At 40.4% G+C, this 24,060-nt stretch overlaps 1 protein-coding gene across 2 annotated transcripts in view; it reads left to right on the forward strand.

Moving 5' to 3' along the window:
• gabra2a (gamma-aminobutyric acid type A receptor subunit alpha2a) overlaps nucleotides 1-24,060 on the forward strand; it is a 59,344-nt gene that overhangs the window by 32,156 nt on the left and 3,128 nt on the right. The window contains exons 5-8 of one of the 2 annotated variants that reach the window (XM_051947065.1): nucleotides 10,408-10,490; nucleotides 14,060-14,203; nucleotides 18,325-18,477; nucleotides 23,820-24,022. In XM_051947065.1, coding sequence (XP_051803025.1) covers nucleotides 10,408-10,490; nucleotides 14,060-14,203; nucleotides 18,325-18,477; nucleotides 23,820-24,022 — 583 coding nt within the window. The remainder of the gene's footprint in view (nucleotides 1-10,407; nucleotides 10,491-14,059; nucleotides 14,204-18,324; nucleotides 18,478-23,819; nucleotides 24,023-24,060) is intronic. The other variant, XM_051947067.1, reaches the window with a different exon arrangement.

Below are 24,060 nucleotides of genomic sequence, written 5' to 3' on the forward strand. Positions count from 1 at the left end.
CTCCCTCTGGATGGCTTGGAAAACAGGCTTCGTCCTGTTTGCGCCTAATAGTTTCGTCTGAACTTCAGAGGAAGACCACAGTGCCAGGAAGCACTGTGTCTCCTCTTCCGTCCACTGTTTTATTTTGTTTTCCATTCTATTTTAATGCTAAGTTCTCTCACCGAAACCTGCTGCTGCTGCTGCACTGCTGTGCTGTTCAAAAATGGCGCTTGTGTTTCCGCTGACGGTCGGTCACCGTAACCACGCCCCCAGCCCCTGACGTACTGGGCTCTCACCTCCGTCCACCTCCGGCCCAGCAACGACTTGGGGCCAGTGCGAGTCCCTGTTTTTGGATCCCGGAGGCGGCCCACCGCCTGTCGAAAAACAAAAACCCGGGGCCGAATCGGGCGCCGACTCCAATCTTGAACCAGAACAGCCTCGGTCGAAAAGGGGGTTCTGTCTACCGGTTTGGACAAATGGCTTTGAAGGAGAGCACCAAGTCCCAAGTCACCTCCTCCAATGCGGTCCACCCCATGTGTATCAGCCTGCAGTCCCCACTACAGAGGCTGAACCTATGCAGTGTGGCTGTTCCCAGCTGACCCCTGCAGAGTGAGCTCACCGTCAAGACACCAGTGCCTGTATCTACCGTAAGAAATTGGGGTATTATGTGGCCGGCTGTCCTGTCCACCCAGAAAAAGACCAGACTCATCAGTAACTGGCGTACTGCTGAGCCATGCTGGTGTCACCCCTTAACTTTCAGATCTCTGCTTCCCTCTGCTGGCTGAGTCAAACATTGACATTCTCCACCCTCAAGGAAAACTTATGGACCACAGCCTCGCCACCCAGCTGGAAATCCCTACGGGGAAGTTCCAATCCATCCCCCTTAGAAGCCTGAGCCCCAAATAGCTGACATCTATCCCAGGTAAACAGAAAGACAGCATCCACCTCATAGACTCACTCCACACTCCAATGGTTTTGGGATATCTCTGACTTAGAAAACACAACCCCTACATAGGCTGGTCCATAGGCAAAACAGTAGCCTGGACTGCTGCTTGTCACACTAATTGCCTTCTCATCCCAGTCTTTGATTTATCGTCAAAGTAGATGCATTGGACAGAAGAGTGGGGGCGTTGTTCTCCCAGGGCTCCCTCATGGTAAAAAAAAAATCACACCCCTGTGCTTTCTAAACTGTCCCCTGTTGAGAATAATCATGATATTGGCAACTGTGAACTGCTCACAGTTAAGTTAGTCCTCGAGGAATGGTACCACTGGGTGGAGAGAACTGAGCAGCCTTTCATAGTGTGGACCTATCACAAGAATTTGTCACAGATACAGTCAAATAGTTAAACTCACAACAAGCCAGATGGGATCTGTTCTCTGGCCACTTTAATTTTCCTCTGTCCTATTGTCCAGGTTCCAGAAATGGTTATCCAGGTTTTGTTCCAACTAAGCAGCATCACGCCAGACCTGACTCATTTAATCAACCGATCTCAGTCTCCAGACAGGTCATTGGTCAAACTGTGTGCTCAGACTACAGCACACAGTCTGACCAATCTAGGGATTATTTATGAGCAATGAACACACCGAGACCCAAAGAGGAAGAATCCGCTCAGATGGGGTGCCTGAATGAGAGACTGAGACTGAGATCGGTTGATTAAATGAGTCAGGTCTGGTGTGATGCTGCTTAGTTGGAACAAAAACCTGCAGCCACACTGACCCTTTGTGGAATGAGTTTGACATCCCTGCCCTAGAGTGTTCTCTGGCCTAGCCCAGTTTTTACCCTTTGACACATAAAGATTAAGCTTGTTAAACTCTTGATTGTTCAGTTTTTTTTTAGGGTTTTGTTTTTTTGTTGTTTTTTACAAAGATGTATGCTTAGCAAACAAATCATTATGAAAGAACACAACTAGAATATCCTTGAGCTAATTACAATAAAAAAGTTCAAATCAAACAAAAAACTGAATTGCATATTAAGATAAAATTATGATGTAAGCAAAACATTATCAAAGAAGATCAGCAATATCTGTTGTTAATTTCAATTGTTACTCTATAGTGGATTTTAGTACAATATCTATTTATATTACCTTTGTATTGTGCTTAAATTAAGATTGGCTTGATTTGTGCTCTGTAAATAAACCATTATATCCGCATAATATCTCATAATATATTTTGCCAAAAATCCATCCATCCATTGTCTATACACTGCTTAGTCCTCATTAGGGTCGCGGGGGGCTGGAGCCTATCCCAGCTGACAGGGGACTCCCTGGACAGGTCACCAGTCTATCACATGGCTGCACAAAGAAACAAACAGGCACTCTCACATTCACATCTATAGACAATTTAGAGATACCAATTAACCAGAGCATGTTTTTGGACTGTGGGAGGAAGCTAGAGTACCCGGAGAAAACCCACGCATTAACAGGGAGAACATGCAAACTCCATGCAGAAAGATCCCAGGCCCAGGCCGGAACACAAACCATGGATCTTGTAGCTGCAAGGCAAAAGTGCTAACCACTGATACACTGTGCAGCCCTATTTTACCTAAAATGTTTGATTAAATTTCATTGATTTGTGCTTAAATTAAGATAAACTTCATTTGATTGATGTAATCTCATATTACACGGGATATATTTCAGCCCGGAAGGGTATATTCTGACATATGCTCAGCTATTTCAGCCCTCAGGGTAAAAATTGGTCTAAAGTATGCTTTGCCCGGGGGTTTAATCTGGCCTATTACACACAGATCAAATCAATCTTAAATTAAGCACAAATCAAAGACAATACAAAGAGATGTTGTACTGAAATTTGTTACATAGAAACAACTGAAAGCAACACCAGCCAATGTGGATGTTCGTTCATAATGTTTTTCTTGGTTTTCAATTCAGTTTTTCCTTTGATTTGAACTTTTTAAAAATTGTGTTCAGCTTAAGGACATCCTAGTTGTGTTCTTTCATAATGATTTACTTGCTAAGCATACCTCTTTGTAAATAAAAAGCAATCTTTAAATAACTTAACAATCAAGAATTTAACATGCTTAATCTTTATGTGTCGATGGGTATAAACTGGTCGAGGCCAGAGAACACCCTAGGGCAGGGGTCACCAACTACATTTGTTACAGGGCCAGAATTTTACCGGACAGTCACTTTGGGGGCTGGACCCTCAAACAAAAATTAAATAAAAATCGAATTTTGGCATAACATTATTATTTGATGTTTATTGTTTATATTTTTTCCATTTCATTACAAAACTGCAGGCATTTTTAGCCTTAATGAGTCAGGCTCCTATCACCTGTACCACAGTCAACCACTCGGAGTGATAGAGATATTTTGCCTCATCTCAAGTCAACTTTATTTACAGAGCACTTAAAAAAGAAACACCGCAGAAGTGACAGGAAAAGGCCTCTTAACACAGGTAAAATGGCACTCTCTAAGGCCACGAAACAAAAAGTTGACGTGGAAAACAGATCCTTTAATAATCACTGGACTGAAAAGTACGCATTTATCATGCCAACCTTCCGAAATGCGTCACTTGTATGCCTCATTGGCAACGAAACTGTTGCTGTTGCAAAAGAATATAATCTGCGCCGTCACCACAACACTAAACATATAAATTTCAAGGATTCATATCCTGAGCAGTCAGAGGCCCGTCAGAGAAAAATCGCCACATTGAAATCTGCCTACTCCCATGCAAGTGGCATTATTACGCACACTTTAACTGATCAAGAGAGAGTAACATGTGCAACTCTGCAGGCTTCCTGGGTGCTTTGCAAACATAACCGGCCTTTCAGGGAAAGTGAGGTTTTAAAGGAGTGCATGGTTACCGTTCTAGAAGAACTTGCCCCCGACAAATCCATGGACAGAGTTATTGCATCTGTCAAGCAAATACCGCTCTCTGCTTCAACTGCTGCACGTCCTGTACACATGTTGGCAGAGCATGTCCAGCAAGCTGTCATTGACGGGATCAAGGAAGCCAAATACATTTCGCTGCCTATTCAGTCCCTCTAGGAATTTGCGATGTTGCGATCACGCGAATTCACGCAAAATCAACCAATCTCCGCAAATTTTGCACGGCCTTGCAATTTTGTCCAATCACCGCAACTTTCCCGCAATTTTGGCCTGCCTCCCATGAGTTCCACCAATCATAGCAGTCCCCAGCAAAAATCTAATGAACGTACGTCACCGAATTCACTTCCTTGTTTATGGTTTGAAGATGCAGACGTGCGATACTAATATCTCTCATTTACCAACAAAAATTACTGCTGAAGACCGTGATAAACAATTAATTCACAGCGCTTCACCAAAGCGGAGCTAAACTGTTTTACACCCGTGCAATACTGTGGTGGAATACAAAAAAGAAAAAAAATCATCGATTGATACACTTAAAAAAACACGAAACATATTAGAACGGCTGAAATGATCAGATAACGGACCACATAAATCACCGTGATGGAAACTGTTGCATCCAGATCCGTTAGAGCACTGAAAGAATGAAGGTAAATTAGATTATTTATTCCACCAAAGAACACGGTGGAGTTATGTGACAATCAGCGCCTGTGATCCTTCCTCTGTTACCAACATCACTCAAAAACAGACTCAGGGATTTAAATGAAGTTTTCAGGGTCGGTCAGAAATGACACAAGGACCAAGTGATTAGACTTCCGCAGTGATACGGCTTAAAGTTCCCAGATAGCAAACTATGGGTGAATCAATGTTGAATCTATGTTGAGACCTAACGTAGAAATTATACAGAAAGCGCAAGGTTGATAAAATGTTGAGTCAACATTTGCTTTTCAACCATAAATCACACTTTACCCAGATAGCAAAAGATGTTAAATCAATGTTGAATTAGGGTTAAGAAGGTTGAATTGTGGTTACAGTTGAAGACTGATGGTTGGATAAACGTTGATTCAACAACATTTTGTCAACATTGAAGTTTGTGTTTAAAAGATGCCATTGAATCTACATTGTATTTTGGTTTAATTAAAATGTTTGACAGGTCAATGTTTAATTAATGTTGAATCTATGTTTGCAAACATGTAATCTATGTAAGCAAACGTTGAGTCAACATTTTATCAACCTTGCGCTTTCTGTATAATTTCTACATTAGGTCTAAACATAGATTCAACATTGATTCACCCATAGTTTGCTATCTGGGTTTGGATCCACGGATTTGTTTAGGATTTCCCATTGAGGTAGCGGCACAGCGTCTGATAGCAGCACGGTAACCGTGGCAACAAGTGAACGCTACCTCAGCAGCCTGCTGACGATCACATGATTGTTATCCTACTACAAATCTACCACTGTGGAGGTATTGGAAATGATACAAGGAACAACTGATTAAATTGTGGGGGTGTCTCTGAGTCCCATCAATTCCCCTCGCCGGCTACATAGTTAGGTCACGCGATTCGGTATGTACACATGCAGAACACACACCTGTCTTGGTGGAGGACTGCGCTCTCTCAGTGCTGTTCTTGTTAATAGACGTGACAAACCGTGAGTGTGTGTGTGTGAACACGTGTGTGCCAGGATGTGAAATTAACTTTTTAAGCCACTGACAGATATGTCCGAATATGATTCATTCAGTAGTAAAATAGCATTTTGTGCCGCAAATCTACCAACCACGTCATGTTAAACCAGTATGTGGCTGCTGCTAATTTCCCACTATGGTGTGCCAGCTTTTGTGGAAATGGGCTGGAACGCAAAATAATAAATTTTCGAATAAATATTGTCAATTACAGTGTTGAAACATGTTCTACAAGCTGGAAAAAAAATGCAGTTTTTTAGCAGTTGTCATTGTCTCCCACAATTTCCTCACAATAAATAAGCTTAAAACATCGCAACTTTTATCGCAATTTTTTAGAAAAGCTGCCGCGAATTCAGGCATTTTCGGCCGCAACAATCACGAAAAACGCCCGCGAAATCCTGGAAGGACTGCCTATTGATGAGTCCACTGACAACACGGATATTTCACAGTTGTGCGTTTTTGTCAGATACTTTGATGGCAAAGATTTCCGAGAGGAGCTGCTGGCATTGCTTCTGCTGGAGGACAACACCACTGCTGACATCATCTTTGGAAAACTGGAGGATTTTTTTAAAAGCCATGGATTGTCCATGGATAAAATCAACCTGACAGTGACAGATGGTGCACCTGCCATGACTGGCAAAAACAAGGGTCTGGTGAGCAGAATAAAGACTGTCGCTCCTCAAACTAACGCACTTCACTGTATTATCCATCAAAGCGTGCTGTGCGCAAAGCTAAGTGGCGAGCTCAAAGAGATGATGGAGAAAACAATGAAAATTATTAACCACATCCGAAGAAATTCAAACACGCAACACCGCCTGTTCCGCAAATTTGTCCTGGAATCCCAGGCTTGTCATGATGACCTGTTACTCCACAAGGACGTGCGCTGGCTCAGTAAGGGCAAAGCACTGGAGCGCTTCGTTGAGCTCCATGCCCAAGTAGTGGATTTTTTGAAACAAGGTAAATCAAAAGCGACAGCTGACCATCTCCGCATCAGGCAAGACAGAGAATACATGTGCAACGTTGCATTTTTAACAGACATTTTCTCCCATTTGAATACACTTAATCTCCAGCTGCAAGGAAAAGAAAAATCAATGGGTGATTTGGTGGAAAAACTTGATGCCTTTGGGAACAAACTTGATGTGTTCCATGCAGATTTGTTGTCAGAGAGGCTGCTGCACTTCAACACACTGAAGACGGTGGGAGAAAGCAACGTAACAGACAAGATGAAGACATTCATCACACAATTAAAAGACAACTTCTCTGCTAGAGTCGATGACTTTTTCATTTCCAGGGATGTCATTGGATTTGTGCGTGACCCATTCACCATCAGCCCAAGCGGAGAATTCTCCACAAACTCGGTGAAAATGATGCCGTTGGACGAGGCGACCATTCAGAGCGATCTGGCTGAAATCCAGGCCGCAGGTGACATGAAGGCTGCTCTCCGTGGTGCTGAGAGCCTGAGCGCATTTTGGGTGTCTTGTCCCGAGGACTATGGCACATTGAAGACGCTGGCTATGTATGTGCTCACTATGTTCGGTTCAACCTACACCTGCGAGGCTGCGTTCTACAAGATGAACTCGATAAAAACACATGAGAGGAACCGACTGTCAAACCAGTCTTTGGAGGACTGTTTGCGCATAAATCTGACAGTGGGCAAGCCTGATGTGAAAAAGTTTGTGTCAGAGGGGAAATGTAACTTCAGCCATTAAGCAGTGTGAGTAGCCCATTTCAGCCTTGTGATGTGAAATCGCTATGGCCCACTTAATGTTTTGTTTGATGTGCGAACATTATTTGTGACCTGTTTTGTTCTGGTACCAGGTTAGTATTTATTTACCATACTATTTTAAGTTATGCCAGTTGGTTTTTCCTCCTTTTTTTGTCCTGAGAAGTCTACTAGTTTGAAACTTGTTGTTGAGACTTTGAAATAAAAAGCAAATGTTAAGTAAGGGCATGAGGAAAAGTTATGTTTAAAAAAAAGAACTGTGTGAAACAATAAATGCTAAACAGTGGAGCGAGTCTGTCCTCATTTCGGAATGTAGCCTGAATAGAGTCATAAATGGTGGGGATTACTGATAGTTAAGAGTCTCAGTTGTTGGTTTCAGTTGCTTTAATAGTGTGGATCACATGATAGTTTCTCTTTGATCCTCACAATTTTGGAATCCAGTTGCGGGCCGGATTGGATGGTTTGGCACCAGTTGATGATCACTGCCCTCGGGTATGCTTTGGCTGGGGGGTTAATCTCACCTGTTTTACCGGGAAGGCTGAGACATAAACCTGGGATATTCTAGCTGCAAGGTGAACGTGCTAACCATCAAGCCACTGTGCTGCCCTTAGTAGTAGTCATGCAAAAAATAAAATAATTTTTTTATAATTCCAGTCACCTAAGTATGATATTCATTTTCTTTTTTTATGATTTGAAGATTATTGCATTTCTTTCAAAGCACAGAGTTACAAATAGTGCAAATTTGTCATATAGCATAATATATATATACATATATATATATATATGAATACACCAAGAACTAGATATATGTGAAAAAACAACAACAAAACAAACAAAACAAAAACAGAAATAGCACCAGATACAAATACACCCAGTGAGAGGATGAAAGACAACAACATCACAAAAGGTCTTTCCACCTTGGCACCTCTTCCAGACATGGACCTTATTTTGCCTCACCAATACAGGAGAGATAAGACTTCCATTTGGAATGAAAGCAGTCCACTTTGTCCATAAGTCTACACACGTGGACAAAATTGTTGGTACCCCTCAGTTAAAGAAGGAAAAACCCACAATTCTCACTGAAATCACTTGAAACTCACAAAAGTAACAATAAATAAAAATTTATTGAAAATTAAATAATCAAAATCAGCCATCACTTTTGAATTGTTGATTAACATAATTATTTAAAAAAACAAACTAATGAAATAGGGCTGGACAAAAATGATGGTACCCATAACTTAATATTTTGTTGCACAACCTTTTGAGGCAATCACTGCAATTAAACGATTTCTGTATTTGTCAATGAGCGTTCTGCAGCTGTCAACAGGTATTTTGGCCCACTCCTCATGAGCAAACAGCTCCAGTTGTCTCAGGTTTGATGGGTGTCTTCTCCAAATGGCATGTTTCAGCTCCTTCCACATATGTTCAATGGGATTCAGATCTGGGCTCATAGAAGGCCACTTTAGAATAGTCCAACGCTTTTCTCTCAGCCATTCTTGGGTGTTTTTGGCTGTGTGTTTTGGATCGTTGTCCTGTTGGAAGACCCATGACCTGCGACTGAGACCAAGCTTTCTGACACTAGGCAGCACATTTCTCTCCAGAATGCCTTGATAGTCTTCAGATTTCATCGTACCTTGCACACTTTCAAGACACCCTGTGCCAGATGCAGCAAAGCAGCCCCAAAACATTACTGAGCCTCCTCCATGTTTCACCGTAGGGACAGTGTTCTTTTCTTCGTATGCTTGGTTTTTGAGTCTATGAACATAGAGTTGATGTGCCTTACCAAAAAGCTCCAGTTTGGTCTCATCTGTCCAAAGGACATTCTCCCAGAAGCTTTGTGGCTTGTCAACATGCATTTTTGCAAATTCCAGTCTGGCTTTTTTATGAGTTTTTTTCAGCAGTGGTGTCCTCCTTGGTCGTCTCCCATGAAGTCCACTTTGGCTCAAACAACGACGAATGGTGCGATCTGACACTGATGTACCTTGGCCTTGGAGTTCACCTTTAATTTCTTTGGAGGTTGCTCTGGGCTCTTTGGATACAATTCCAACGATCCGTCTCTTCAATTTGTCATCAATTTTCCTCTTGCGGCCACGTCCAGGGAGGTTGGCTACTGTCCCGTGGGTCTTGAACTTCTGAATAATATGAGCCACTGTTGTCACAGGAACTTCAAGCTGTTTAGAGATGGTCTTATAGCCTTTACCTTTAAGATGTTTGTCTATCATTTTTTTCGGATGTCCTGGGACAATTCTCTCCTTCGCTTTCTGTTGTCCATGTTCAGTGTGGTACACACCTTTTCACCAAACAGCAGGGTGACTACTTGTCTCCCTTTAAATAGGCAGACTGACTGATTATGAGTTTGGAAACACCTGTGATGTCAATTAAATGACACACCTGAGTTAATCATGTCACTCTGGTCAAATAGTTTTCAATCTTTTATAGAGGTACCATCATTTTTGTCCAGGCCTGTTTCATTAGTTTGTTTTTTTAAATAATTATGTTAATCAACAATTCAAAAGTAATGGCTGTTTTTGATTATTTAATTTTCAATAAATTTTTATTTATTGTTACTTTTGTGAGTTTCAAGTGATTTCAGTGAGAATTGTGGGTTTTTCCTTCTTTAACTGAGGGGTACCAACAATTTTGTCCACGTGTGTATATGAAAGGCATTCCGATGCAGTCAGTTTACCAAGCTCCTTGAGCCATTGAGCCACTGACGGGGCGGAAGGTGACTTCCACTGAGAAGTAATCAGCTTTCGTCCCACCATTAGTGCAGTTTGAACCCATTCTGCATCATTAGGAAGAAAGCTCTCGAGGGCAGATGGATCTCCCAATACAAAAAGTTTTGGAGAGAAAGCCACACCATTTTTGACAATTTGTGTAATATGTTTCTGGATCTCCCTCCAAAAAAACCTGAATCACAGGGCAACTCCAAATCATGTGAATAAACCTAAGTCTGATATTCATTTTCATTCAGCTGTAGTTTTGATCTCTACCACCTTAAGTGAAAACATTTAGTCCTTTGCCTGCTAATGTTTACCAGTCATCATCATCATTTGGGATAATCTGCTTTGAAATAAAATATTTCATTTATTTGTTTCATTTATTATGTTCAGATAGTATAATAATCAAATTGGGATGTTGAGAAAACAGTTCTGTTTGTGTATTTGTTTTTTCATTCCCAGGTTAACAGTTCAAGCTGAGTGTCCCATGCACCTGGAGGATTTTCCCATGGACTCTCATTCATGTCCTCTCAAGTTTGGCAGTTGTAAGTGCTATTAGATCCTCAGCACTCATGTGGTACATGCTTGCATATCACCTTTGGCCTAATCCTGGGCCTTTAACCTGAACCTTAACCTGTTTTCAAATTACACTCCACGTACGCTGTGCTACAACTCTGCTGGATCCCGTTGCTTTTAGAATAGTCTTAATTCTTTGTGACATAGATTCAACAATGTGCTGAAAACATTCCTCGGGGATTTTGATTTACATTGGCATGATGGCACACACAGTCGCTACAGATTTATCGTCACTTCCGAGATATCCAGATCCAGATATAGCATGCAGATCTGTTGCAAACACTCCACACTGTAGCACTGTACCTGTTTGTTTTATAATCTCAGACTGACAGTGCTCAAGGGTGATGCAAATTTTCATCATCATTTGATAAGTGTTCTAGTTTTACGGTAATACAACACGACAAAACAAGACTTATGTTTCATATCTTTTAGCTTTTTACTTTTCAGAATTGACTATATGTTTTTATTAAGCGCTACTACGTAGTGTGTTAAATAGGCTATTGTCATGGTGGCACTTCAAGACACGGCGACTTAGCACTCCTGATTATTTAACAGCTTTAGTGGAGGATTTTTTCAGTTTTTTATTTGCACAAGCTATGAGTAAGTGTTTACATTATGAATAGGTTGAGATGCTCAAAATCATAAATTAAGGTCAGAACTTTACCCCAGAGGACCTCAATACCATTCCACTGAAGCTATAGCGCTACAGGTTGGTTCATCACTCCCAGCTGGCCGGTAGTTTAGACATCAGCTTGGGCTTAAAATGTGTCTTTGCTGCCCGCTGGATAATATTTATTTGGTGTTATTCCATCTAAAGGTTGTCCGCTTTGAAAACGTCTGCGATGTAAAGCTGTGTACTTCACATCATAAAACCTTACCTGTAGGGCAGCACACAGGTTGGCTAGCTCCTGGCTGCAGAAGGATGGAGGCGATCCACCCACACACCTGTCAATGCTGCTATTCTCCTCATCTGGCTTTATGTCAGTGCTGGTGCCCCTGCATAACTCCATTCCATCTGGAGCAAGTACCGTCTTCCTTGCATCCAGCAGCTGTGAACACAATCACTACAGAAAATCAATATCAATACATTTGCTAATGTAACAGAAAAATGTCATAATGACCAGCTATAGCATTCTAGCCACATCTTACATAAAACACGCAATGAAATAAATCAAACTAGTATCTCTGATACTTTCTTTTCTGGTGACTTCAGCCAGAAGACTTCATGGCTGATCTACCATACCGAGTTGGCTATAGGGAAGTTCCTCAACTTATGTTTTACAGGCAGCTGAAAAACAGGCACATGAACACGCTATTATCTTTTTATTACTATTATTATTTCCTGCAATTTTCAGCTATTGTTAGTTTTTGTTGCTGTTGATGAAGTCAGAAAATTCATAACAATTTTAACCCTTTAAGCTTCAGTCAATTCCAGCCGTTTTCAGTACAAAAAATCGCTAATATTCTATTTTTAAATTAAAAAAATGATGAAAAATACAGGGAATATTGGACGTACATCGTGAGGTGCATTTCCTTGAAAACGACCGATTCGTGGATTTTATACCGACTTCAGGACATGTTTTGGACAAAATAGTTTACTGGCTTGTGTTGTCTGGATATAAAAGGTTGGATTATGGCCGTTTTTTGTGGAATCTTTTTTTCTGTGTGTAATAATGAACCCGGAAATGTGAGTCACGCTGTGTGCGTTGAAGCCGTGTATAGAGAACGGATGGATGAATATTTGTTTTTGTCGGACAAATGTGTTTTTCTCACCCGCTGTGGTAATCACATCTGAAAGTGGTTTATACCGGCGGATTCATGAGAATCTCAGCTTTCCATCGGCGTATAGTGTTTGTATAATCGTGTTTGCAGCCGTCGGACATTCTTGAAATCCATCCATCCTCTATACACCGCTTTATCCTCACTAGGGTCGCAGGGGGTGCTGGAGCCTATCCCAGCTGACTCGGGCGAAGGCAGGGGACAACCTGGACAGGTCGCCAGTCTGTCACAGGGCTACATATACAGACAAACAATCACACTCACATTCACACCTACGGGCAATTTAGAGTCATCAATCAACCTCAGCATGTTTTTGGACTGTGGGAGGAAGCCGGATTCCCCGGAGAAAACCCACGCATGCACAGGGAGAACATGCAAACTCCATGCAGAAAGATCCCAGGCCCACCCCAGGATTCGAACCAGGGATCTTCTTGCTGCAAGGCAAAGTGCAAACCACTTACGCCACTGTGCAGCCCACATTCTTGAAATTCCTATGCAAATTAGTAGGTGTACCGCCGGCGCACTGAAGCGTAAAGGGTTAAACAGGATACTTACATAGAAGGACGTCAGTCTCCACATATTCCAAATCTGGACTTCTAGCCAAACTTTTTACTAAATATGTAGTGTCTACCTAGTTTTCTGCCTTTTTCTGTAGTTTGTCAGGCTGGGGAACTGTGTTTCTGGGACATTAATGAGTAGTACTGGGGCTCCACAAGGAACAGTCCTGGCTCCATTCATGTTCACTCTGTATACATCTGACTTCAAATACAGCACTGAGTCCTGCCACATTCAGAAATACTCTGATGACACTGCTATCGTGGCATGTATCAGAAATGGACATGAAGCTGAATACAGAGACCTGATAAGTGCCTTCAGTGACTGGAGTCACAAAAACTGCCTACTACTCAACGCCTCAAAGACAAAGGAAATGATCATAGATTTCCGCAGATCCAAACCCCCTCTTCTTCCAGTGAACACTTGTGGCGTGGACATTGAGGTGGTGACATCATATAAATATTTAGGTGTCCACCTTGATAATAAGTTGGACTGGTCTAAAAATGTAGACTTCATCTACAAAAAGGGCCAGAGCTGACTTTTTTACCTCAGAAGACTTCAATCACTAGACATCTGCAGTAAGATGCTGCAGATGTTTTATCAGTCTGTGGTAGCAGGTGTCCTGTTTTATGCTGCAGTCTGCTGGGGAGGCAGTATAAAACAGAAGGATGCAAGGCGTCTGAACAAACTGATTAAAAAAGTTGCTCTGTGGTTGGAGTCAAATTAAACTCATTGGAGGATGAGGTGGAGAGACGTGCACTGAGCAAGATGGAGGCCATTCTGAAAAACATGGATCATCCACTGCCTCAATGAACAACGAAACATCGGTGGTGGACGGCTCCTATTTCTGCGCTGCAGGACAGAAAGATTCAGAACATCTTTCTTACCATCAGCAATTGGACTATTTAATTCCAAAGTAAACAAACCCAGACAATTGAATTTCCCTTCAGGGATTGACAAAGTTATTGTATTGTATTGTATTGTAATCCGCATTAACACAGCTTTAGCTTAGCCTATTCCCACATGAAGGTGCAGACACATGAAAATAAACACTTTGCAGACATGAAAAAATTGCATAAAAATTACAGTTGCTGAGGGCTGTCCATGTGGTGGCAGAGAAATAGGGGCACCCTGTGTTGAATATGTTGTAGACATTTGTAGCATTGCTTTCTCAATCAGATTCCCCTTACTCTCTCTGCATCAGATGCCTATACTAAGACCGAGGTTACTTACATCTGGACTAGAAATGCTTCCCAGTCTGTGGATGTGGCAGCTGATGGATCAAGACTGAACCAGTATGACTTGCTGGGCCAATCTGTGGGGAAGGAGACCATAAAATCCAGCACTGGTGAGCATATTTATCTATTTCAAGGGTTAGCTACCGGCGCTGTTGTGTACAACTCTCTTTCTTTGGAGATGCACATATGGATCTTGCTGCTGTCTGAACAGAAAATTCTGTGCTGCCTTCTCCCTAACACTAGTCCTGTACGGTGAGTCATCTTTAAGGAACAAAGGAAGACAAGTATGACCAAAGAAACAAGAACAAAAATAACACATCCGACTTGTAACTTAATAAAGACTAACAACCTAATTATTAGCTGTGTGTTTGCTTTAACACCCATGTGCTTTGTTTCAAACTATTGTGATTCTAGCACAAATAAAGCCGGCATATTATGTGCTGCAAAGTTACACTAGCACTGGCTAAATTATAGCAAAATGCATTGATGAGAAATTAACATGTCAGGGGGGAGGTGGTGAGTTTTTTTTTTTTTTTTAAATAAATTGTTTTCGGTTGTCAGTTTCAATGCAAATAACAAAAAAAAGTGTTATACACTCAATTCAACAAACAAAACAAAAACAAGTGAAAACAGACAAGGAGGTTACACATCAGTGTTGAGTTCATACAATAGGTCATAAACATTTTCATATCTATTCATATATTTTAGGGCTTTTAAATAGTTCTCAAATTCTGTTACGAATACTTTGAAAATGGGGGGTGTTTTAAGGAGTCTTTTCTTATGTATAAAAATTTTTGCTAGACAGAGGATCAAATTATAACATAGTTCTTGTTTCTTGTTTTCCAAAAGAGTTCCAAAGGTTACAATGTCTTTTGATATTGGTCTTGAGTCTCCCAAATGTCCATGAGTCCAGTCTTGCTTGCATTTCCAAAATATTTGAGTTTTGATACATTCAAAAAAAATATGGTCTATGGTTTCGACATTGTTTTCACAAAAAACACATATATTATCATCTATATTAAAACGTTTCCTTAATAATTCTTTGGCGGGGTAAATACAATTCATAATTACCGCCTGGCAAAACTGCGTTTTCCGGAAGGTATTGTTTTCAGCTGCATGGTCTTGCTTGCTTGTTTGTCTGTAACAATTTGGTTTCCACGCGATAACTCGATAAAATATTGATGTAGCCTCACCATATTTGGTACACAGGTGTACCATAATAAGACACAGGTCAAGTTCACATTTGGTGACCTTGACCTGATTTTCAAGGTCACAGGGGTCATCTTTGTCGCCGGGCGGTCCAAGTTTGGTAAAAGATCTTGTTTTAAAGTGTTTCTTTAACTTTTGGTGGAATTGGAAGTTTTAGATACATTGTTCTTAGTTTGTCAATAGACGTTTTATCATATTTATTCCTTATGTCATTCTTATTCGTTATACCAGGGAATAGATTGTTGGTTAGACAATGTCTTATGAGTTGGTTTGTGCATTTCTTGTCAGTAAGGCAAACACCTTGAATTGCAACAGTACCCATTAGTGGATTGATGGGATGATGTTCAACTATGTTTTTGGTTAGAAAAATAAATTCTTTTGGCAATGCTTTAATAAGTCTTTTGAATTCGTATTCAGGAGGATTAAAGTTATGTTTGATACAGAATTGTTCGTAAGTTAGCAGATCACCATTAGTGTTCAAGTGTACAATAGACCATATATTCTTATTCATCCATTCTTTATAAAATAGTGACTTACTTTTGTACAATATATATCTGTTGTTCCATATTATAGTGGAGTGTGGGGAGTAATTGTGTACATAAAGTAGTTTCCAATATAATAATACCTGTTTATGGAACTCTGATAATTTAATGGGTAGATTATTTATAGTAAAATCCGATAAGAGTAATATTTTTAGCCCACCTAATTTGTTAAATATAAAATTTGGCACACAATACCAAAACACATTATAATTATTGAGCCACGATTTTAACCAATTAATTTTAAGTGTTCCATTAAGGCAATCAAAATCAATGACCTTCAGGCCACCATCTTTTATTTCTTTAACCATTTCATCTTTTCTAAGATAGTGTGGTCTGTTTCTCCAGATGAAGTTAAGGTTCATAGTATTAATTCTTTTAATTAAGTTATTTGAGACTGCAATACTACAACTTGGATATATAATTCTTGATAAACTTTCTATTTTTGTTAGGTAAATGCGCCCTAATATTGAGAGATCCCTCTGAAGCCATAAATTCAATTTTGATTTACAATCTTTAAGTTTATTCTCAAAATTCATTGTGAGGTTGGAGTTTTGGTCTTTCGATATATATGCACCCGGATATTTGATTTCCGTTTTAATGGGAACATTGCAAATTTCCTTTAAGGGGGTGTCATGGATTGCAAGAAGTTCACATTTTTTTAAATTCAAAGTCAAACCAGAGGCCTCCGAGAACAATTTTATTTTTTCAATAGCAATTGGAACTTGTTTATTATCTTTAAGAAATAGCGTAGTATCATCTGCTAATTGAGTTATTATTAATTCTGTGCCAAAGATGTCCAATTTCTTGAGATCTTCACAGTGTTTTAGGTGAATTGCTAACATATCACTTACCAAAATAAAAAGGTAAGGTGAAATTGGACAACCCTGGGGTATACCAACAGAGATATTGAATCTGGGAGTGAGGTGGTGAGTTCTCACCCACTTTGTCACACAAGATGTGTTATGGTCCCTCCATTCTCTCTGCTGCGCTCCTGGCCGACTGTCAGCTCTGGCTGATTGGGCGCGGCTGCCGAGGAGCACAGCTGCTTCCAATTAGCAATTAGCGGCTTATTTAACCTGCCTCACCCTTCCCCTCGGTGCTGGGTCATTGTCTGGGTTGCTTCTGTCTCGGATGGTTGCTGCTTCTGCTGATGCTCCACAAGCCACTCTGTTCCGGTCTCCCCCCAGCTCTGAATTTTCCCGCCTGCTTTGTCCTGCCCGGCCCAGCTCTGGAGCTCTGCCCCTGCCTCGGATCTACAGCCACCTGTCCCTGCTGCATTCCTGCAGTCGTCTGTTCTCGCTGCACTCCAGCAGCCACCGGTCCCCGCTGCGTTCAGGCAGCCACCATAGACTGTATATAAAGTGGACATAGCATCTGGCTCCAAAATTGAAGCCCACCCGGAAGTGTCAAAAACTTGCAATATCACGCCGTCCGCTAGGGTTGGCTCCAAAAAGCTTTTTTCTCCATAGACCCCAATTCATTTTTGGAAAAAAAAAAATTGATAGACTGATTTTCTACAGCTCAGGATTTTTTTTCCCGTTAGTTTTCATGGTCAAAATGAGAGATCAGGTGGCCGATCTTAAAATAAATCAATACTGAATTTTAAATAAATCGTTGAAGTTGGCGGAGCCAGGGGGCGTGGCTATACTTGATAGACAGCAACAGAAGCCTCTGCGGTAAAATGTGGGCGGGATAAGAGAGTCTTCAGCCAATCCTGCCCCTAGTTGCACTCCGGTCCAGTCTGTTTGATGACGCTTTTTACGTCACTGGCTCCAAAAAATCCAAAACGGCGACCAGGAAGTAGCAAAATCCGGGCTTCATTTTCTCGGCGTTGAAACCAACGGGTGACATCACAGTTAGTTTACGCCTGGCAGCCACCGGTCCCCACTGCGTTCAGGCAGCCACCTGCCCTGTCCCAAGAACTTCCCCCTCTGTCCCCGCATCGGCTCCCGGTCGGTGGACTTTAAGTTGTAAGTCATTCCGTTTGTGTTTAGTCTAGCCCATGTCGTGGCCTGTTTTTGTTCCTTGTTCTGGTTTAGTTTAGAGCCCGGTTTGGTTTTATTTCTGATTACTTCCTGTATGGAGTTTGGTTTGCTTTGGTTTTTGTTTATTAAATCTTTGTTGAAGTATCCGCCTGCCTCGGTGTGCCTGCTTCTAAGTTCACCCCCCCACCCCCCCCACCCCCCCACCCCACCCTCCCACCCCACCCTGCACCCTAACAAGATGAGCATGAAGAGCATGAGGAAAAAGTCAGGCAGTGAACAAGAGGCAGACAAACAGTTAGGCAAAGTGGGTAACAAAACAGGATTTAAAAAAATTTAAATCTTAACTATGAATGAAACAATATTCATACATGAAATTCATGCAACTCCAAATGAAACTGATGATACAGCTCTATAATCACCTATGTCTTCTATTTGTGACCACTCTCACTCTGCAAGACTTCTTTTCTCCATTAACATTTTCTCTGTTGTTATCAGGTGAATACACAGTCATGACAGCTCACTTCCATTTGAAGAGAAAGATTGGTTACTTTGTAATCCAGACATATCTGCCCTGCATCATGACAGTAATCCTGTCCCAGGTCTCTTTCTGGCTCAATCGAGAGTCTGTGCCAGCTAGAACGGTCTTTGGTGAGTCTTTTCATTTTCACATTTCACATTTTTTGGCTTAACTGCATTTTACATACATCCTCAGTACTTGCAGGATCCCCTCTTTGACCAATATTACATTTTTTTTTTTACAAAATATATAATGTAAAAGACAAAATACATATATTCTGACTTCTACCTCAAGCAAAGATGACAATTGTTTTCAGCAGTTACTCTATTGTATGAAAGAAATCACACTAGTATGGAATTGAACCCACAACGACATGAGTGGAATTGCACTTCTGCAACAATCCCACCAACGATAGTGTGATTGCTGAAAATAATCTACCAGGTATTTGTGCTTGTATTTAGTTAACTGGTTTTATGCATTGTGGGACTAGCTTTACTCAAATGCACACACACCTACCTTGTAACCATCATGCAGGTAGGATGTATTCCAGGACAGCTGAATGAGACTACATTTGTTTTCGATCGAAGTATGTTATAAACAGACACTGACATATCTATGGTTTGTGTCACAAGAATTTTCACTTGCCAAGATGCTTGGCTAACAAATATCTTTGTACTGCAGGACAGACAGAGTTCAGATGTGCTGTTGTATTAATGTAGGAAGGAAGTCTTCTTGCAGGTTTCCTTGTTGAACAAAATGTTGCAATACTTTGCCCTGGGGGTTTGTCAAAAACTTCAGGATTACAGAAAATACTGCCGTTATATTTTAATTGGGAAGTTTTAGTGTGGAGCAATGACTATGGCCTGGGAGTACAGAAACAACACACAAATGGTATAAAAATGGAACATCCACAAAACCCAGTGTTCCAGGTTCAACACAATAATGAAATGGTTTTAACGCCACAGTTCAAATAGAGTCAGCCTGGATCCTTATTTATTCCCCTGCTATTTTTCACTGTCTTTCTTATGTTTCACCTTTGTCATTATCTGAGTCAAAATTACAAAATAAAGTCTTAGAAAAAACAGTTTTATATAAACCTTTGTTCTGATGTTATTTTGACACGCACCACCCACCTATACATGGAGACCAAGCCCACTTAGCTATGGCAACAGCACTCCCTGATAGCAGTGTCCTTCCCCAGGAGGTCAATCTGTTACGCCACACTGCATAAACTGCCAGGAACAGTTTGATGAACATAGCAAAGGTTCCAAGCCACGGACTGTATTTCCAAACCCCTCTGATCCCAATCTATCAAGCATCCACAAGATGCACAGGGATATGTCTGGTCCAAATACGCCTTATCCTGCGACTCACAGCACCCAAATTGTCTACTGCCACTGTTCAGGTACCAGAGACCACATGAGTGTCCTCGAGCACCCATGTCCATGATGGGCCGTACTGAAGGCTGACACAATATACAATATACAGGTGGTCTTAATTTTGTGGCTAAATAGTAAAATTATAAAGACATGAGGGGCTTGTACTACAAAGGAAGTTCAATGTACTCGTAATAAAAAAAATCACAGGCCCAAACCAGCCTGAATAAATGGCCAAAACAAACTAACAAACACACAAAAAAACCAGACCACAATAACAAGGTGGCATATTTAAAAAATTCTGACAGAATTTTCAATCCAATGTTAGATTTCTGTCAGTTTAAACCAACAAAATAAAGCAAAATTGCAACAATTGTCACAGAAAGAATTTATTTCAGCTCCATAAAAATGTAATTAAAAAATACTATCACTTTTAAAACAACTGCATTTGTAAATATAACCCAATTACTGATCTGTTTTAAAAGTAGTGCTCGTTATGAAAGGAAGGTTGAAACATTTTACTCCTATCTTGTTTTAAGGATACCCTTTGTCAATACACGTTCAAGACCACAATTTAGAAAATCAGTAAAATGTTTGACTTCTGCAAACTGTTATTGTGCAATGTGCACAAAACCAAGCAACCACCACTGCATTCCTATGATAGTCCTGCCTATTCTCACTTGCCCTTGCTGGGCTTTCTCTGCCCAGGTTTACAGTCCCAGTAAACTGTGTTCATGCTGACAGGTGAACATTTTATCAGGCCACTGCAGGCAGGCAACCAGACAAGGGTCATGCTGCCTCACTCTCCTTATCTGTCAGTAGACCACACTCACATTTGGATTTTCCTTTTGCATGAACATCAGGGACCTGTCTGAGGCTTTCATAATACTTTTTTTTCTATTTATCCACTGCAGTATAATACACATTAATAAATCCAGATATTACCCACTGCAACAATCAGACCAGAAGAGGAAGATTGTGTCTGGAAGGATTTTGTTGGGAAGAACCAAGTGGAGGCTTTAGGGTCTCAGTATCAGAAACAGCCAGCCGCTAAAAATCCTGTCTCATTTTTTTCACTGTAATATTTTTTAAATGCATTCCTTTTTGTTTCCTGCTGCATGCAGCTTTAATTGTTTGGCTTTCTGTTCTTTATCTCACTGTTTCAACCTCCTGGTCCTTTAAAAGGTGCTCCTAAAGGTGCTTGCTGCTATAAAAACTGTGATGCTTGCACTGCATAACTGTTTTTCTCTGCTGTCTTTTATCTATTAAGACTGTATCTGTCCCTGTCAAATAAACTATGAAAAATGAATAAATAGTGAAATCAGGAACGATGCATATTTGAATAAAGATACAATCTAAATATTTCTCATTTTTGATAATGCTTGGTGTCATCTTAAATGTAGGCATCAAGGTTAAAATCTTAAATAAGCACAAGCTTTCCCAAGTTGTTTTACAATGGTCCAATAGTAAAGCAGTAAAAAAAAAAAAAAAAAAAGATGTTTGAAAGAAGCAGAGTCTACACATTATTTCTGGTAAATAACAATATCTAAGTCATTAAAAAACTTTCACAACCATGTCACCAGCTTGTTACTGACCAGAAGAATCATTGCTCGAAGAATTATTTCATTATTGTTACTAACATTGTACGGTATTTATGCTTTATTGAAAAAATAAACCCTATTTTGCTGAAGTAGTTTAGCATTGTGGTCAATGACTCAGTGATATAAGGGTATAAGGGAGGTATTTAGAAAGTTGATCTGTGTAACCAGGTAAGAAATTAAAGCATGTGGAGTAGACTTTTGATGGGATTCCCTGAAAATAATAATAAAAAAGTGTGAAATAAACAAAGCTGAATTACCACATTTTTCAGTATCGGTAATGTGGTATTATTCAGTCTGCATGATCAACTTGTATGGGCCACATTCTTTGAATAGTGCTGTTCTGAAACACCAGTCTGAGTGCAAGAGGCAGAGTCTCAATAAACAACAGTTTTATCTTGTACAGTTTTCATGGAGAACATTCAATGCAAACCACCTAAACTGTGCCATGTGTGTGCCAATGGACTGCCTCTGAAACAGTGGTGAAGATCCAGGGCATATTGCACATTATAGTGTGCTTACAAAAATGGGACTTCCAGGGTGCCTGGCAGGAGCTCTGGGAGTGGTGTAATGCTGCACTAGCTAGAAGACTACTTCTATCCAAATAGAAGTTAAATTTAAATGGAATACAGTTTTTGCTATGTGTCTGTAATTATTGATTACACCTTGTAGTTACTTTTGGTGGTTTATTATGTGCTTGTATTATTGTTTATTTTATCCAGTCTTTCCCTAGATTGCCCCATGCTGAGGTCATTTTAATGCCATTCTTTGGTTCAGCTACCGAGGGAAAGGAATAAAAAAACTTCCTCTATGTCATAATGTAATTCCTTAAGTGTCCCTCAGCAAGGAAATTGACCTAAATGGCTTCATAACACTTTAGAAAAATCATGGCTGAAGCCAGCTCACTGTAGACATTTTAAAATTTGTACTGCAGATTATTCTACTGATCAGAGTATGAGTATCCAGAGTATGCACTTTAGATAGCTCTTTGACATAAGCCTAAATAAAGTAGTAAATATTCCTAATTTCACAACAAAATGTACCAACCCTAGTCCAAACTAGTGATCAGACAACCATCAAACCAAACACAAGCAACCTATGTTAGTGTTTAGCTTGTTGATTTTCAATACTAGGAGTCATATGCATATTTCAACAACTGTCACTTATCTTTTTTTGTTTTTCAAAAGGACCTGCACAATGTAATCAGGCCTTGCTGATAGACTTTTTCACAGACACTTGTGGATTTAATTTGAAATAGCTTTATACTAATGAGATCAAAGCCAGAGGAGTTACACAAATTACATTTGTCCCAATGAAAATTATTATTACAAAAGAAATACACAGATTATATTGATTACAAAATAAATACAGAGGTTAATAAGGTGGGAATTTGTAGGTTACCTGGACACACATGAAAACATCAAAAGGAAAGCGAATTATCCTCTTACACTATCTGCATAGATGGTGTAGCATGTGGAGGACAGAAGCTAAACAGCTGCAGCTTGCTCTGCATCTGCTCAGAAATGATCCCAGTATAGGCTGAAATTTTAGGTCACGTGCTTTGGAAATTATTAAAGTTTCTGAAATTGGGTTTCATTTGCTATTCCTTTTAGTTTATGAAAAAAATGGTTTAAGAATGAAATGAAGCTGAAGGGGACCATGATCTTATATAACAGCCCGATCTCACGAGGATTCGTGAAACTGTCACGTAAGTTTTAGTTTCGGTTTCGTGTGCACCAACACGATTTCGTCATGTTTTTCGTGCCGCTCACCACGAAATGCGCACCAATGTATTTTAAACGGCGGACTTTTCGTGCCACTCAGAACGTATTTCAAAAGAATGTGTATATTATATTTTTAATGTAAAACCGTGGCGAATCCAACGCTATATTTTGCATGACATCGTTCCGAAACATAACCCTAACCATAACCCTAACCATAACCTAACCATAAGCCGGTGGTACACTTACCAATTTGCATAGGAATTTCAAGAATGTCCGGCGGCCGGCGGCCGCAAACGCGATCACACAAGCAGTATACGCCGATGGACAGCTTAGATCGTCATGAATCCGCCGGTATAAACCACTTTCAGATGTGATTACCACAGCGAAAAACATTTCGTGGTGAGCGGCACGAAAAACATGACGAAATCGTGTTGGTGCGCACGAAACCGAAACTAAAACTTACGTGACAGTTTCACGAATCCCCGTGAGACCGGGTTGTATATAAGGTGTAAGGTATTTTTAAAGCCAGGTGAGATAGGTGTGAAGCACCCACTCTGATTACTAAAAAGTAATGTTTATTAAGTTCCAAAAACACATAATGTCACTTCATGGCATATTTCACAACAAAACAAAACAAAATACAGAAACAGAAAAACTAAACTTTCTCACAGTGGTCAGAAAAGGAGAGTATCAGTAATTCAAATGTTTTATGAAAGCAATGGTTATTATAAGGCCTTTCGACATTCATTTTTACATTTTCTACCTGTCTTTTCAGGTGTAACAACAGTCCTTACAATGACAACTTTGAGTATTAGTGCCCGTAATTCACTGCCCAAGGTGGCCTATGCTACTGCAATGGACTGGTTCATTGCTGTCTGCTACGCCTTTGTCTTCTCTGCGCTCATTGAGTTTGCTACTGTCAACTACTTTACCAAGCGAGGCTGGGCCTGGGATGGAAAGAGTGTCATCAATGAAAAGGTAAAACTGTCACAGTATGGTCAGGAGATGTGTGCCAG

The sequence above is a fragment of the Acanthochromis polyacanthus genome, chromosome 1, assembly GCF_021347895.1.
Source record: "Acanthochromis polyacanthus isolate Apoly-LR-REF ecotype Palm Island chromosome 1, KAUST_Apoly_ChrSc, whole genome shotgun sequence".
Taxonomy (NCBI): domain Eukaryota; kingdom Metazoa; phylum Chordata; class Actinopteri; family Pomacentridae; genus Acanthochromis; species Acanthochromis polyacanthus.